This window comes from Erpetoichthys calabaricus, chromosome 4 (genome assembly GCF_900747795.2).
Source record: "Erpetoichthys calabaricus chromosome 4, fErpCal1.3, whole genome shotgun sequence".
Lineage (NCBI taxonomy): Eukaryota > Metazoa > Chordata > Cladistia > Polypteriformes > Polypteridae > Erpetoichthys > Erpetoichthys calabaricus.
In genome coordinates, this window is record NC_041397.2 from 333794983 (window position 1) to 333809907 (window position 14925).

General features: G+C 43.3%; 2 protein-coding genes across 12 annotated transcripts in view; one reads left to right on the top strand and one right to left on the bottom strand.

The window, feature by feature from the left end:
- The window catches only part of LOC114641379 (ICOS ligand-like), a 263459-nt gene that overhangs the window by 28166 nt on the left and 220368 nt on the right, over window positions 1-14925 (bottom strand). The gene's annotated exons all lie outside the window — the stretch shown is intronic.
- Window positions 7677-14925, top strand: part of LOC114641380 (uncharacterized) — a 261003-nt gene continuing 253754 nt past the window's right edge. For 2 of the 4 annotated variants that reach the window (XM_051925995.1, XM_028790439.2), the window contains exon 1: window positions 7677-7808. Coding sequence is in view for 2 of the 4 variants with exons in the window: in XM_051926000.1 (XP_051781960.1) it covers window positions 7987-8029 (43 nt within the window). In the remaining 2 variants the exon portion in view is untranslated. Of the gene's footprint in view, window positions 7809-7833; window positions 8030-14925 lie in introns of those variants that run through there. The other 2 variants (XM_051926000.1, XM_051926001.1) reach the window with 1 other exon arrangement.

Consider the following 14925-nt stretch of genomic DNA (forward strand, 5'->3'; position numbering starts at 1 on the left):
TTCACTACGTGGAGTGACAATCGTGACCTGAAAAGGAGTGACAATCGTGACCTGAAAAGGCCATCCGCTTTAGTCTGAAGCTCTGAGTGTTCTTGTCATGACTGGCTGTTTGAATTCTTCAAAATGGCCATTTATTTCAAAGGAGAAGGACCTCACCATTAACGTCTTATTTACTTTTATCACGCCTTTGTGATTTCTTCTCAATTTATGTTCTCTCGCACAAAAGATGGCATCACACTTGTGTTTTATAACAATTAGATGCGTCAGTAGGACTTTCACTGCACTCTACTCACATACCGTTAATTAGTCGTGGACTGTGTGCAGAGCCTCAGGATCCTTGGAGTTTACAGAACAAACAGCTGACGTGGTCCCCGGTGGTTGTACTGCATGGCGCTTTGATGGCCAGTGGCACTCGCTTGCTGTATGGCATTCAAGTCTGCTAACAGAACTTTAGTGGGGTTCAGGCTTACAGAGTTAAAGCAAATCCTTATTGACGACAAGTTTGGGTTTAGGACTTTTTTGAAAGAATTTTTGTCCTTCACGGTTGTGTGAGTTCAATAACATTTACTGGCTTAGCAAGTCATCTCATTCTCTTTGACTCTCAGTTTAAGATGGCTTGACTTCCTTTACTGGTGGCACCTGAAGTTCTCCTCCACTTTTACTTACGTACATCTCACAGAAGTTACATTTGTGTTTCCATTATAGATGTGTCCAAGTTACCACAACCACATTCAGATGTCCTTGTTAAGGGAGTACACTGCAGGAAGGATGGAGAAGGTACATTGGAGCCACATGAAGGTATGGAACTGTTGAAGTAGGAAGAAAGAACAAAGGTGTAAACAGAAGCCATGATTATCAGTGAAACTACGAGGGGGAACATCACGGCCACCCATACGTAGCGTAGGTTTGGCGTTTTCTGTACGGCATTTTCTAAGACAGGAGTTGGACTGCGGCAAGTTAGTGACGAGGACCAGGATGTCAACCCAAGACTCAGACACTGTGATAAAAATTACATTTAGATTAGAAATTGTGACAAAAACAGAGCATTCAGCACAACAAGCTCATCCATCTTAATTGTGCAAAATAACATCAAGTCGAATTCTGAAGGTCCCTAAAGATCTCTGATATACCGCATTATTTGGTCAAATATTCCATGTATCTGATCTGTCGTTCTCTGTGTAAAGAACAGCTTTTAAACACTTGTGTGAAGCTTTCACAAATTTCCAGCTCTGTCCCCGTAGTCTTGATGAACTCATTTTAAAGTCACAGTCTTGATCCACTGGACTAATTCTCTTCGTCTTTTTAAACACTTCAATCATGTCACCTCTTAATCTTCTTTCGTTTAAACTGTAAAGGCTCAGCTCTTTTATTCTTTCCTCATAACTCATCCCTGTAGCCCTGAATCAGCCCAGTCGCTCTTCTCTGGATCATCTCTAGTGCTGCTATGTCCTTTTTGTAGCCTGGAGACCAAAACTGCACAGAGGACTCCAGATGAGGCCTCACCAGTGTGTTATAAAGCTTGAGCAGAACCTCCTGTGACTTGTACTCCACACATCAAGGCGCTATATAACCTGACATTCTGTTAGCCTTCTTAATGGCTTCTCAACACTGTCGGGAAGTCGATAGCTTAGAGTCCACTATGACTCCTAAATCCTTCTCATAAGGTGGACTCTCAATTTTCTGACCATTCATTGTGTATTCAAACCTCACATTTTTACTTCCTATAAGCAATTCTTGACATTTACTGACATTAAATTTCATTTGCCACAAAATCTGCCCAAGCCTGTCTGCTATCCAAGTCCTTCTGTGATGATATAATGGATTCCAAATTATCTGCTAATCCACCTATCTGCCAACTTAACCAGCTTGTTACATATATTCCTATCTAAATCATTTATAGATATTAAAAATAGCAGCGGCCCCTGCACTGCTCCCTGCTGGTCACCACTCTTAACATCAGCCAGTTCTGATGAGGTTCCTCGCACCATCACCCTCTGCTTTCTGTGTCTGAGAAAATTTTGCACCCATCTACAAACATCACCCTGAACTGCCACTTCTTTTAATTTGATGCCCACCCTCTCATGTGGCACCTTATCAAATGCTTTCTGAAAGTCCAAATTAATACAGTAATCCCTCCTCCATCGCGTGGGGTTGCGTTCCAGAGCCACCCGCGAAATAAGAAAATCCGCGAAGTAGAAACCATATGTTTATATGGTTATTTTTATATTGTCATGCTTGGGTCACAGATTTGCGCAGAAACACAGGAGGTTGTAGAGAGACAGGAACGTTATTCAAACACTGCAAACAAACATTTGTCTCTTTTTCAAAAGTTTAAACTGTGCTCCATGACAAGACAGAGATGACAGTTCCGTCTCACAATTAAAAGAATGCAAACATATCTTCCTCTTCAAAGGAGTGCGTGTCAGGAGCAGTGACTGTCACAGAGATAGAGAAAAGCAAACAAATCAATAGGGCTGTTTGGCTTTTAGGTATGCGAAGCACCGCGGCACAAAGCTGTTGAAGGCGGCAGCTCACACCCCCTCCGTCAGGAGCAGGGAGAGAGAGAGAGAGACAGAGAAAAAAATCAATACGTGCCCTTCGTGCTTTTAAGTATGCGAAGCACCGTGCAGCATGTCGCTTCAGGAAGCAGCTGCACAAAAGGTAGCAACGTGAAGATAATCTTTCAGCATTTTCAGACGAGCGTCCGTATCGTCTAGGTGTGCGAACAGCCCCCCTGCTCAATCCCCCCTACATCAGGATCAGAGAAAGTCAGTGCAAGAGAGAGAGAAAAGTAAGCCGTGTAGCTTCTCAGCCATCTGCCAATAGCGTCCCTTGTATGAAATCAACTGGGCAAACCAACTGAGGAAGCATGTACCAGAAATTAAAAGACCCATTGTCCGCAGAAACCCGCGAAGCAGCGAAAAATCCGCGATATATATTTAAATATGCTTACATATAAAATCCGCGACGGCGAAGCGCGATATAGCGAGGGATTACTGTCTCATCTGCTCCACTTTGATTGTTGATTCCTCATAACATTCCAAACATGGCCTCCCCTGTCAGAACCCATATTGAGTATTTTTTAATATTAACATTAGCGTATATTGTACAGTGGCATTCATATTGTATCCATATGCAGTATATGCCTACTACTGTGTCATATTTGTCATTCTTTTAGGTTTCTGATACACACACACACACACACACACACTAGACACACACAGGACATAGTTAATACAAATTCAATACAAGACAGAAGAAAATTGTGAAGTGCATGGAGACAAACGACACATCTGAAGGCTGGGATTGACCTGCTAACGATGACAGCCACTAGATGGTGCTGTTTGACTCAACTCCTGTCACACTTGGTGGTCTAACGCTTATTCAGCTCCTTGCTGTGACTCATCAGACATGTCACTCTTGTGGTTTCTTGAGCTGTTTTGAGCAGATGAGCCCACTGCCTCTGAGACATTGGGAAGGGCAGAGCCTTCTCGATACTTTTGTTGTCTTGATGCTGAAACAATCCACGACCGCAGTCTGAGCACAACTGAAGTCAATTCTGATGTGTGTTATGTGGAGATGACGTCTTCCCTGACTTGTGGGGTCAGCATTCTTAAGTCCAGTAGTTCTTTTCTGAAGATGTTTCTCTCTTTGGGTTTCATGTGATGTTCAATTCCATTGCTGTCATGTTACTAAAAATGAAATCCAAATTCTGTTCAGTGACGTCACAGGGAGCGTTTTAGAGATATTTTGAATTCATTTCTTCATTGATTCCTTTTAATTCTTACGTGGTGGTTTTACCATTGTCAACACGCTTGTGCGTCAGGTGGATTCATTAACTGCTGAAGCTGCAGGAGCCATTTAAATTGTTAGGGGTAACTGCAGAAAAGGAGAACACAATGAAGTCAAGATGGAGAGGTACGAGTTTTGGGTTTGAGACAACACAAGACATGCTGAGGAAAGTTTTATACTGCAGGAACACTGATGAAGCATGTTTTACTGCTAGCGCTACTACCCAGCTAGCCCAGCACAAGTACAGGGCACCCCAACAGAATTAACTGAGAATGAAACAAGTCCTGTGAATGTCCATCAGACGCTTTACTGCTTTCTTAATGTCCGCTATTGTGAGGGTGTTGTTGAGTCACACCTCAGATCCACGGTGACGCCTGCCACCCTCTGTTTCCTCACACAGGCACGTCAGACCCTGTCCCAAATTCATCATTAAAGGGAAAAGGTTCCTCTGGGCTGACAAATCCTCTTGTCTTCTATAAAATGGAGTCGGGTTCACCAGATGTCTTCTGATGTCTGTGTAGTTTTTCCTTTAAAATAAGCGGCTGTGTCTTTTTCCTCTCTGACGCTCTTCCTTCTTCTTTCCTTTCTCGCTACTGACTTTTAGGTGTTTTAGCTTCAGCTTCTTCTTCTTTGATTTTATGGCGGTTGGCAAGCAGCTACCAGGGGCTTTACTGCCACCTCCTGAGCTGGAGTGCGAGTCAGGATGGCCATTTTAATGCACACGACTCCCCAGTATACCAGCAGCATATTCTACGCTCCACAGAGGATTCTTGGGGTCTGTCACTATTGATGAGCTAACGTAAATTAGACTTTACTCCAAATGCATCAGTTTTAAGACTTTTATGTATCCATTTCTAGCAGAGCTGACTCCAGTTTATTGGGTGACACAATCAGAAGTATAATTTGGACATTGTCACAAGTGGACAGTAGGTGTCACTATTGCTCACCTTTTCCCTGACAGACCAGCACACTGGCCACAGGTTAAAAGTACTAAGAATATTTTTTACTTTCTTCTTTTCTCTATGATGTGCCCCAAAGCACCACAACCACCACACTAAACAGTAAATCAATAATAACTGATACAAGTCTCCGTCTAGCAGCTCCGTCACACTCCCTCTCAACTCCAGTTCCCCTGCTGGGTCTCCACCAGTCCTTTATATGGTCCTTGACCCAGAAGTGCTTCTCTCCTTCCGTCCATGTGATTCATCAGCACTTCCAGGTCAGATGGAGACTTGTATTTTCTTCAGCCCGGAAGTACTTCTGTCCTTCCATCCCCATGACTTGGGAGTACTATATGGGAAATAAAAATCCCCGTGTCTCCCTGCAGTGCCACCCGATGGCACCCACAGTACCCAGCAGGGCTGTGAAGCTGAACTCCATCTCCCATAGTGCACTGTGGGAATCTAGGGCACCATCTAGCGTCCAGGGTGTGTCGGCCGTCCATCACAATACAAACAATATGAACGTATTTCACGGCTTTAAATAAGAGCACCAATTACAGAAATCATTTTAGTCAAATTTGTCATTACGCTGCCACTTGGTTTGCCTGTTTGCCAGTCTGTTTCTACTACAGCTGACATCATTTCTTTGGTTGTTTAAAGAATTTGATTAATTTATGTTTCTAAAAACCAAATTAATTTGATTGTAAAATCGCGCTTCATGTGACTCAAATATTCAACTTGTGTGTTTTATTTCAGTCTGTTTGTATTTGAGATATTATTTAGATAACGACTCCTAACTGGTGGGCTCAGAGCTCGGGTGCGACTGAAATGGCAGGCAGGCCCAAATCAGCTCCTTAGCTCATGAATGCCATTGCTTAGATAAAGTGACCTGTGTGTAGAATGTGTGACACGGAGACTGGGGTCTTTAAGATGAACGTGTTTCATGTCCAGCCAAAGGTATCTTAGTTAACGATCATCCAGACCGTAGGAACTTATCATCGGAGATACTGGGAGCACTGGAGTCACTGGATGGAAAGATTCTGTCATCAGATTAGACGTCCAGCACTGACTCTACTCTAGAATGATCAGCAGGGGGTGGGCAGCCAGTTGGCCGAGGTCTCCAGGACCCTCACTGTGTCTGACTTTGACTTTCTCTGTCCTAACTGACCGGGACCCCCAGAGGTTTATTTTCCCCATGGATGCTGCTGACTGAGTTTTTGTTTTCCTTCCTTTTGTTCAGTCGCTAATTCATGGACAGATCATGGTGGGCTCCGTTTATGGAACTGCTTTGTCTTACTGTGTGTGTTTAAACAGATCGGCGACTTTACGTGTACTCGTTGTGAGTTGAGCCATTTGTAAAGTGTAGACACAGAGCTTTACACCTTCACTCAGTGAGCAGCACCAGACAAAAAGAAACTGAACTGAAAATGACGACCGGCTTAAGTAGGGTGGGCGGTGGACCCCCGACTGAGATTTCAGGGGGCTCACCTCCTTCAGAAAAACCAGGAAAGAAAAAGGAGTGAAAGAAGAGACTGAATACTTCTAGGAATGAGAAATTTCAGCTTTTGATTTGTATAAATTGGCAAACATGTCACTTTGTCATTATGGGCTGTTGAGTGTGTCTTGATGGGCAAAATGTCAAACATATCCATTCAAAATGAAATTTACTACACAGTAAAAGGTGCAGAGAGTGAAGGGGTCTCGATACTTGCTGTACCCAACACATCTATGACTGAGAGTCTCCTGGCGTCATCACCAACGAGCCAACAAGGAGCAGTGAGGAAAGCAACTGTGCAAAATGGCCGCTGTCTTTAACGTGTCCCTGTTTGCCTTCCTTGTGTTTGTGCTGAACAGACGGCAGCTGGGTGGCCATAAATGTATTTAAAGATGAGTTTACCTTAAAGGGTCCTGATCATCAGCTGGTGGACTGAGTGAGGTGTGTGTGGCAGTTGGCAGCAGATCAGTGATGGCCTCCATTAGACCATCAGGGTCAGCTGATGAATGTCATGAACAGGGACGAGTAAAAGACACTTAATTAGTCACAAATAGTAAAGCAGAGCAACTAAAAAGAGTATAAGAGGACTAGTTTAGGATATTGAAGTGCATGATACTGACACTAAGGCAGGAATGGCACTGAAATCAAGTAATGCCTGCAAAAAGAGAAAGAAAGAAAGAAACACAATAACCTTCAGCCATAAAACGTAGTGAAATGCTGGACTGTTTGCAAAGCAACGTGGAGCCTCAGAAGTGCCACATGAAGTGACTTTAGGTGTGCTGCTGATGACGCAGGTGTCACCCACATGCTTACACGTGTGCACTTTGAAGAGCTGAGGCCCTAAAATGGTTGGCTTCTCTGAGGTCTCGCTGCCTTTTTGTTTGTGACTGTGGGGCTGCACTTGAAGAGCAAATTCTGGGATTTCATGAAGTGAAGCCCACCATCCATCACCTCAGATATGTCCTTGGACTTCACCTTCATGTGCTGCTTGGAGTTCCAGAGCTTCAGTTTATCATTGGTGACCTTCAGAGCAGGCGTGACAGTGTGGCACTTTGACAACGCCAGCCTGAAAATGAATGACAGTATTAGTAGTAGATGAGGCGACTTTCAGGTGATCACTGAGTAAACTTTGAAATGTTGTGATACAGTAAGAGTGGAAGTTCATGTATCATGCCTTATATTTATTAGTCGTCATGGGTAGAAGATATACCTGCAATAATAATCATAATAATAATAATAATAATAATAATGATAATGTGTTTGTATGTTTCTACGGTAATGTTTGTTGGATTGAAAATGGAAGCTAATGCTTCAGTGATGATATTAGCATCAAACCTCGTGACACAGGACTCCAGCTGACCAGTGACAAGTGACGACTTCAGTCCTCCAGTGACAGTCTCAGTCACATTCACTATAATGACCGTATCCGAGAGGGTGGCATCATCTGTTTTAAGGCCGAGGCTGAAACTGCTCATGCTGTTAACACATTTGTTTAAATCTAATTAATTAATTTAAGTTTACTGAATGTGTTAAGTGAGAAGACATCAGTCGTCTTTTGGTGTGAAGCTTCACTCCAGGAGGTCTTGTATTCTGAAGTCTCTCAAGCCCACCTGCTCGCTCTGCTCTTCTGCTCTGTAGACATTTCTAGATGTTCTCACATTGACACTTGGTGGCCAATGCCGTCCACTTCCTGCTCAGTCATCACATCTCCAGCACGTCAGCCATTTCTAACTCATAAAGGCTCATCTCTCGGTCACAATGGACGTCAGACTTGTTGTGATTCTCTCCATCTTTATAACATGTAAGTATTTATTTATGGATATCCAACAATTAATTTAGGAGTCTCCTTCCTTTTGTCAGCTCACCACAAGTAACTCGTCCCTTAAACTGCACATTTGTCCTTTTCCACAGGTGTTGTCCCCAGGCTCATCTCTCCAGGGTCCCCAGAAGTGATTGAATGTGACCTGAGGAACGACAGTGTGGTCATCTGGTACCGGCAGTACCCTGGGCAGCCCCCTGTGACTTTAGGGGTCTATGACAACAACTCAGCTCTTCCACCAACGATGTTCATTGACTATTTTAATGGAGTCTTTTCTTATTCCATTGAGACTGCGACTTTAACATTTAAAAATGTCACCAAAAGTGACACTGCAACTTATTATTGTGCAAAGAAGGAGAATCAGAGGTCCGTGTTTGGGAATGGAGTCACGCTGATTTACGAGGATACGTACAGTAAGTGCTGCTTCATGACACGCCGTCTGTGATACTTATTAACATGAGGTGGGATTACGAGAGCCGGGGTCTTGAATGATGGCAGGGGGGCATCGAAACACAAAGACATCAATTAGGATTAGTCCTCTGGGTAACTCCATTAAATGAGCAGGTGCCATCGATAGGGTTATACAGTGCATCCAGAAAGTATTCCCAGCGCTTCATCACTTTTTGCACATTTTGTGATGTTACAGCCTTATTCCAAAATAGATTAAATTCATTTTTTTCCTCAGAATTCTACACACAACACCCCATAATGACAATGTGAAAAAAGTTTACTTGAGGTTTTTGCAAATTTATTAAAAAACAAAAAAATTGAGAAAGCACATGTCCATAAGTATTCACAGCCTTTGCCATGAAGCTCAAACTTGAGCTCAGGTGCCTCCTGTTTCCCCTGATCATCCTTGAGATGTTTCTGCAGCTTCATTGGAGTCCACCTGTGGTAAATTCAGTTGACTGGACCTGATTTGGAAAGGCACACACCTGTCTATAGAAGGTCCCACAGTTGACAGTTCATGTCAGAGCACAAACCAAGCATGAAGTCAAAGGAATTGTCTGTAGACCTCCGAGACAGGATTGTCTCGAGGCACAAATCTGGGGAAGGTTACAGAAAAAATCTCTGCTGCTTTGAAGGTCCCAATGAGCACAGTGGCCTCCATCATCCGTAAGTGGAAGAAGTTTGAAACCACCAGGGGCCTCATGTATAAACGGTGTGTACGCACAGAAATGTTGCGTACGAACCTTTCCACGCTCAAATCGCGATGTATAAAACCTAAACTTGGCGTAAAGCCACACACATTTCCACGGTAACTCATACCTTGCCGTACGCAATTTCTCCGCTCGGTTTTGCAGACTGGCGGCACCCAGCGTCAAAGCAGTGCTACTGTTCCTGTGTGGTTACCCTTTCTTAGATCCACATCCACGGCGGCGGCTTTATTAAATACACTGAAATTAACCGCATATCGTTCATAAATTTAATGCATCTGATTGTAATTAACCTGTAACAATATAATGGTCCACAGAATGGTCAAACTACTGTTCCTGTCTGCTCATCCTTTCTTTCTTAGCTCCACATTCCTGACGCGGCTTTATAAATACACTGAAATTAACTGCATATTGTTTATTAGTGTAATGCATCTGATTGTAATTAACCTGCAGCAATATAATGGTCCAGGGAATAGCCATAGTATTCCAAATGCCATAACTGCTTTAGCGTTGTTACTCTCACTGCATCTTGTTCTTCTTTTTGCTGTTCCCGTTAAGGGTTGCCACAGCAGATCATCTGTTTCCATATTACTCTCACTGCACCACTCGGAGTATTTATATCACTGTATCTGAGTGTGAATCACAGCAGCAGATAATCGGAAAGAGAATTATCGGTATACAGTTTCAAGTACACACTACCTCAACCACGGCAAAAAGCGTCAAAGCCTTTCCTGTACGGACCTCGCGTTTCAGAAACAGTTTCATCCCAAGAACTCTAAACGCACTCAATCAGTCCATCAAGTGCTCCTTGTAGAACTGTTTGTACTTATAAGTACAATCACCTCACTGTAAACTTACACTACAGTTATAATATTGCACAACCTGTGCTACTTTATAAAGCGAGTATGATGACAATATCATTTTTAAGATGAAATGCAGCAAAATATGTTGCTTATAGTATACAGATAAAACTTTAACTTCATTTAAATAATCTGTATTGTTAATAACTAAACATGTGAGGACACGGTGCCGCAGCGTATAGCTAGTTCAAGGATAGCTCCTGCCTTGCGCTGTATTCTTGCTGGTGCTGACGTGACACTGGAAGGATAGACGAATAGTATAATTAAACATGTACTACGAAGATATTTCAATGTTCCTTAAAAGTTTTGAAGAATCTGAGTTCTAAGCTTACAAATGGCTTAACGTCTATTACAGAGCTGATTGTGTGGCAATTGGAGAAAGAAAAGTATGGACAGGAATTGGAGGTTAGTATGTTTGAAAGAGACAGTACTTCTGTAGATAGATAGATAGATAGATAGATAGATAGATAGATAGATAGATAGATAGATAGATAGATAGATAGATAGATAGATAGATAGATAGATAGATAGATAGATAGATAGATAGATAGATAGATAGATAGATAGATAGATACTTTATTAATCCCAGGGGGAAATTCACATATTCCAGCAGCAAAAAATATTAAAGAGTAATAAAAAATGCAGGTAAAAAACAGACAATAACTTGAATAATGTTCAACGTTTACCCCCTCTGGTGGAATTGAAGAGTCGCATAGTTTGGGGGAGGAATGATCTTCTCAGTCTGTCAGTGGAGCAGGACAGTGACAGCAGTCTGTCGCTGAAACTGCTCCTCTGTCTGGAGATGACACTGTTTAATGGATGTAGTGGATTCTCCATAATTGATAGGAGCCTGCTGAGTGCCCGTTGCTCTGCTACGGATGTCAAACCGTCCAGCTCTATGCCAACAATAGAGCCTGCCTTCCTCACCAGTTTGTCCAGGCGTGATGCATCCTTCTTCTTAATGCTGCCTCCCCAGCACACCACTGCGTAGAAGAGGGCACTCGCCACAACCATCTGATAGAACATCTGCAGCATCTTACTGCAGATGTTGAAGGATGCCAGTCTTCTAAGGAAGTACAGGCGGCTCTGTCCTTTCTTGCACAGAGAATCAGTATTGGCAGTCCAGTCTAATTTATCGTCCAGCTGCACTCCTAGGTATTTATAGGTCTGCACCCTCTGCACACAGTCACCTCTGATGATCACGGGGTCCATGAGGGGCCTGGGTCTCCTAAAATCCACCACCAGTTCCTTGGTTTTGCTGGTGTTCAGTTGTAGGTGGTTTAAGTCGCACCATTTAACAAAGTCCTTGATGAGGTTTCTATACTCCTCCTCCTGCCCACTCCTGATGCAGCCCACGATAGCAGTGTCGTCAGAGAACTTTTGCACGTGGCAGGACTCCGAGTTATATTGGAAGTCCGATGTATATAGGCTAAACAGGACCAGAGAAAGTACAGTCCCCTGTGGCGCTCCTGTGTTGCTGACCACAATGTCAGATCTGCAATTCCCGAGACGCACATACTGAGGTCTGTTTGTAAGATAGTCCACGATCCATGCCACCAGGTATGAATCTACTCCCATATCTGTCAGCTTGTCCCTAAGGAGCAGAGGTTGGATGGTGTTGAAGGCACTAGAGAAGTCTAGAAACATAATTCTTACAGCGCCACTGCCTCTGTCCAAGTGGGAGAGGGATCGGTGTAGCATATAGATGATGGCACCTTCCGCTCCCACCTTCTCCTGGTATGCGAACTGCAGAGGGTCGAGGGCGTGTTGGACCTGTGGCCTCAGGTGGTGAAGCAGCAGCCGCTCCATGGTCTTCATCACATGTGATGTTAGAGCGACAGGCCGGAAGTCATTCAGCTCACCAGGACGTGATACCTTTGGGACTGGGGTGATGCAAGATGTTTTCCAAAGCCTCGGGACTTTCCCCTGTTTCAGGCTCAGGTTGAAGATGCGCTGTAGAGGACCCCCCAGCTCTGATGCACAGACCTTCAGCAGTCGTGGCGATACTCCATCTGGACCTGCTGCTTTGCTGGCACGAAGTTTCCTCAGCTCTCTGCTCACTTGCGCTGCTGTAATTGTGGGTGGGGATGTCTCTCCTATGTTGGTATCAGCAGAAGGATGTGTAGAGAGTGCAGTACTCCGAGGTAAGAGTGAGAGTGGGTTAGGGTGGTCAAACCTGTTAAAGAAGATGTTCATTGGGTTTGCTCTCTTCACGTCTCTGTAATAAATTATTTCATCGAAGGTCGCACATGGTGCAGCAAGCCTCTTGCGTGAGCTATGAACAAGCACTGCGCCACCGTGTTCCCATGTTTAATAACATGCTTTGATTCCTATCATCATGAAAATGATATCACGTATACATCTCAGTATTTTAATTATTCAGAGAGCTGTAACATCTCGAATGTAATGGATTCTGTGTCCTGTCGGAGAAAAAGAAAGAATGGAAGCACGTAGTGATTCACACACATAGAGCACATAGAAGATCAAACACAGAACAAAGCATTTAACGTGCTACTTGAGAAACTAGTAAAATAAACGATTTTAAGATGAAGTTTATGATGTTCTACTTTAATGGCAAAATAAACTACGTGATTAAAGTGGAAATTTCGAGATTAAAGTTGACATTTCGTGCTTTTTTCCCACTGTGTGCCTATGTTTTTTGTTTGTACCCTAATAAGTTTTCATATGACACTCAGACGGTGGGCTACAACTCGCCTTTTCACAGCGACTTTGATATGTGATTTCTTTTTTATTTCGGGCACTGTGTGACTTTGTGAATTTGATCTTTCGAGTTTTTCCGACACTCTGTCACTCGATCAGCTTCCTTTTGTTGATTATACCACTGTTTAAACCAACAAATAGTACGTTTTTCCTTTGCCTCCACTTGGTATTCACTGAAATTCTTATATTTTCCCCTGTGCTTTTCCCATTGTCTTTTCACAGAAGGCTATTTATATTGATTTGCATATTCAAAGAGGCGTAATTCTGGGAGGAGTTGGGGCGGGACAGAAGGCGCGTGCACGTGCGTTACTTTTCACGCTGATCGGGATTTATGTAGTGGAAGAACGTGAAAGTATGCGTGCGCACAGATTCCTGCATCTGGATTTTTCAGTGCGTACGCACAATCCCACTTTTGTGCTTACGCCATGTTATAGTGTGAGTTCTACGCACGCCGTTATACATGAGGCCCCAGGACTCTTCCTAGAGCTGGCCAACAATCTAAACTGAGCGACTGGGGGAGAAGGGCCTTAGTCAGAGAGGTGACCAAGAACCCGATGGTCACTCTGTCAGTGCTCCAGAGGTCCTCTGTGGAGAGAGGAGAACCTTCCAGAAGGACAACCATCTCTGCAGCAATCCACCAATCAGCCACTCCTTAGTAAAAGGCACATGGCAGCCCGCCTGGAGTTTGCCAAAAGGCACCTGAAGGACTCTCAGACCATGAGAAAAAAAAATTCTCTGGTCTGATGAGACAAAGACTGAACTCTTTGGTGTGAATGCCAGGCGTCACGTTTGGAGGAAACCTGGCACCATCCCTACAGTGAAGCATGGTGGTGGCAGCATCATGCTGTGGGGATGTTTTTCAGTGGCAGGGACTGGGAGACTAGTCAGGATAAAGGGAAAGATGACTGCAGCAATGTACAGAGACATCCTGGATGAAAACCTGCTCCAGAGCGCTCTTGACCTCAGACTGGGGTGACGGTTCATCTTTCAGCAGGACAACGACCGTAAGCACACAGCCAAGATGTCAAAGGAGTGGCTTCAGGACAACTCTGTGAATGTCCTTGAGTGGCCCAGCCAGAGCCCAGACTTGAATCCGATTGAACATCTCTGGAGAGATCTTAAAATGGCTGTGCACCGACGCTTCCCATCCAACCTGATGGAGCTTGAGAGGTGCTGCAAAGAGGAATGGGCCAAACTGGCCAAGGATAGGTGTGCCAAGCTTGTGGCATCATATTCAACAAGACTTGAGGCTGGAATTGCTGCCAAAGTAACATCGACAAAGTATTGAGCAAAGGCTGTGAATACTTATGGACATGGGATTTCTCAGTGTTTTTATTTTTAATTAATTTGCAAAAACCTCAAGTAAACTTTTTTCATGTTGTCATTATGGGGTGTTGTGTGCAGAATTCTGATGGAAAAAAATGAATTGAATCCATTTTGGAATAAGGCTGTAACATAACAAAATGTGGAAAAAGTGATGAAGCGCTGGGAATACTTACTGGATGCACTGTATTTATAGAGTTATTCATGTGCTAAAATGTGTTATGACAGATACAACAGCACACCTTCATTTAAAATGACATTAAAATGACATTATTATACAGCAAGGCAGCAGCTTTACTCTGGTGTCAAATATGGAAACTGTTTGAACAGATATTAGAGAAAGTGTGAAAAGTGTGAGATTGTAATAGAAATAATAATGGAGTTCTACGTTATGTTTAATAAAACAGATTGTTTAATAAGAGTAAAATGTGCTTCTTGTCTGCTGCCATTCTTATTGTAGATGAATTATAACTTTTGATTCATGTCCAGAATTGCACAGAAACGTTTGTGCCGTGTGAGGCTCTTCTACCAAACTGGAGTTTGTTATTTCAAAACTAAAATCAGAAGTTGTGACAAAATCCAAGTGAGAAGTAAAAGACCCATAAGGATTACTACTGTCTATAAAACAAAACTCCTTTTAGTAAAGTAATGTGCTATCACCTCAGTATTGGCTCGAGCCGCTCTCTATCGGTGTCACTGTAGTACAGTAATGGACGTGGGCAGCAGACGGCAGACAGAAGCTGACATATTGTTGGGAGCTAATTGTGTTGAACTTTTCTAATATACACAGTTGTTCTTCTCACACCTACCTCAGTGT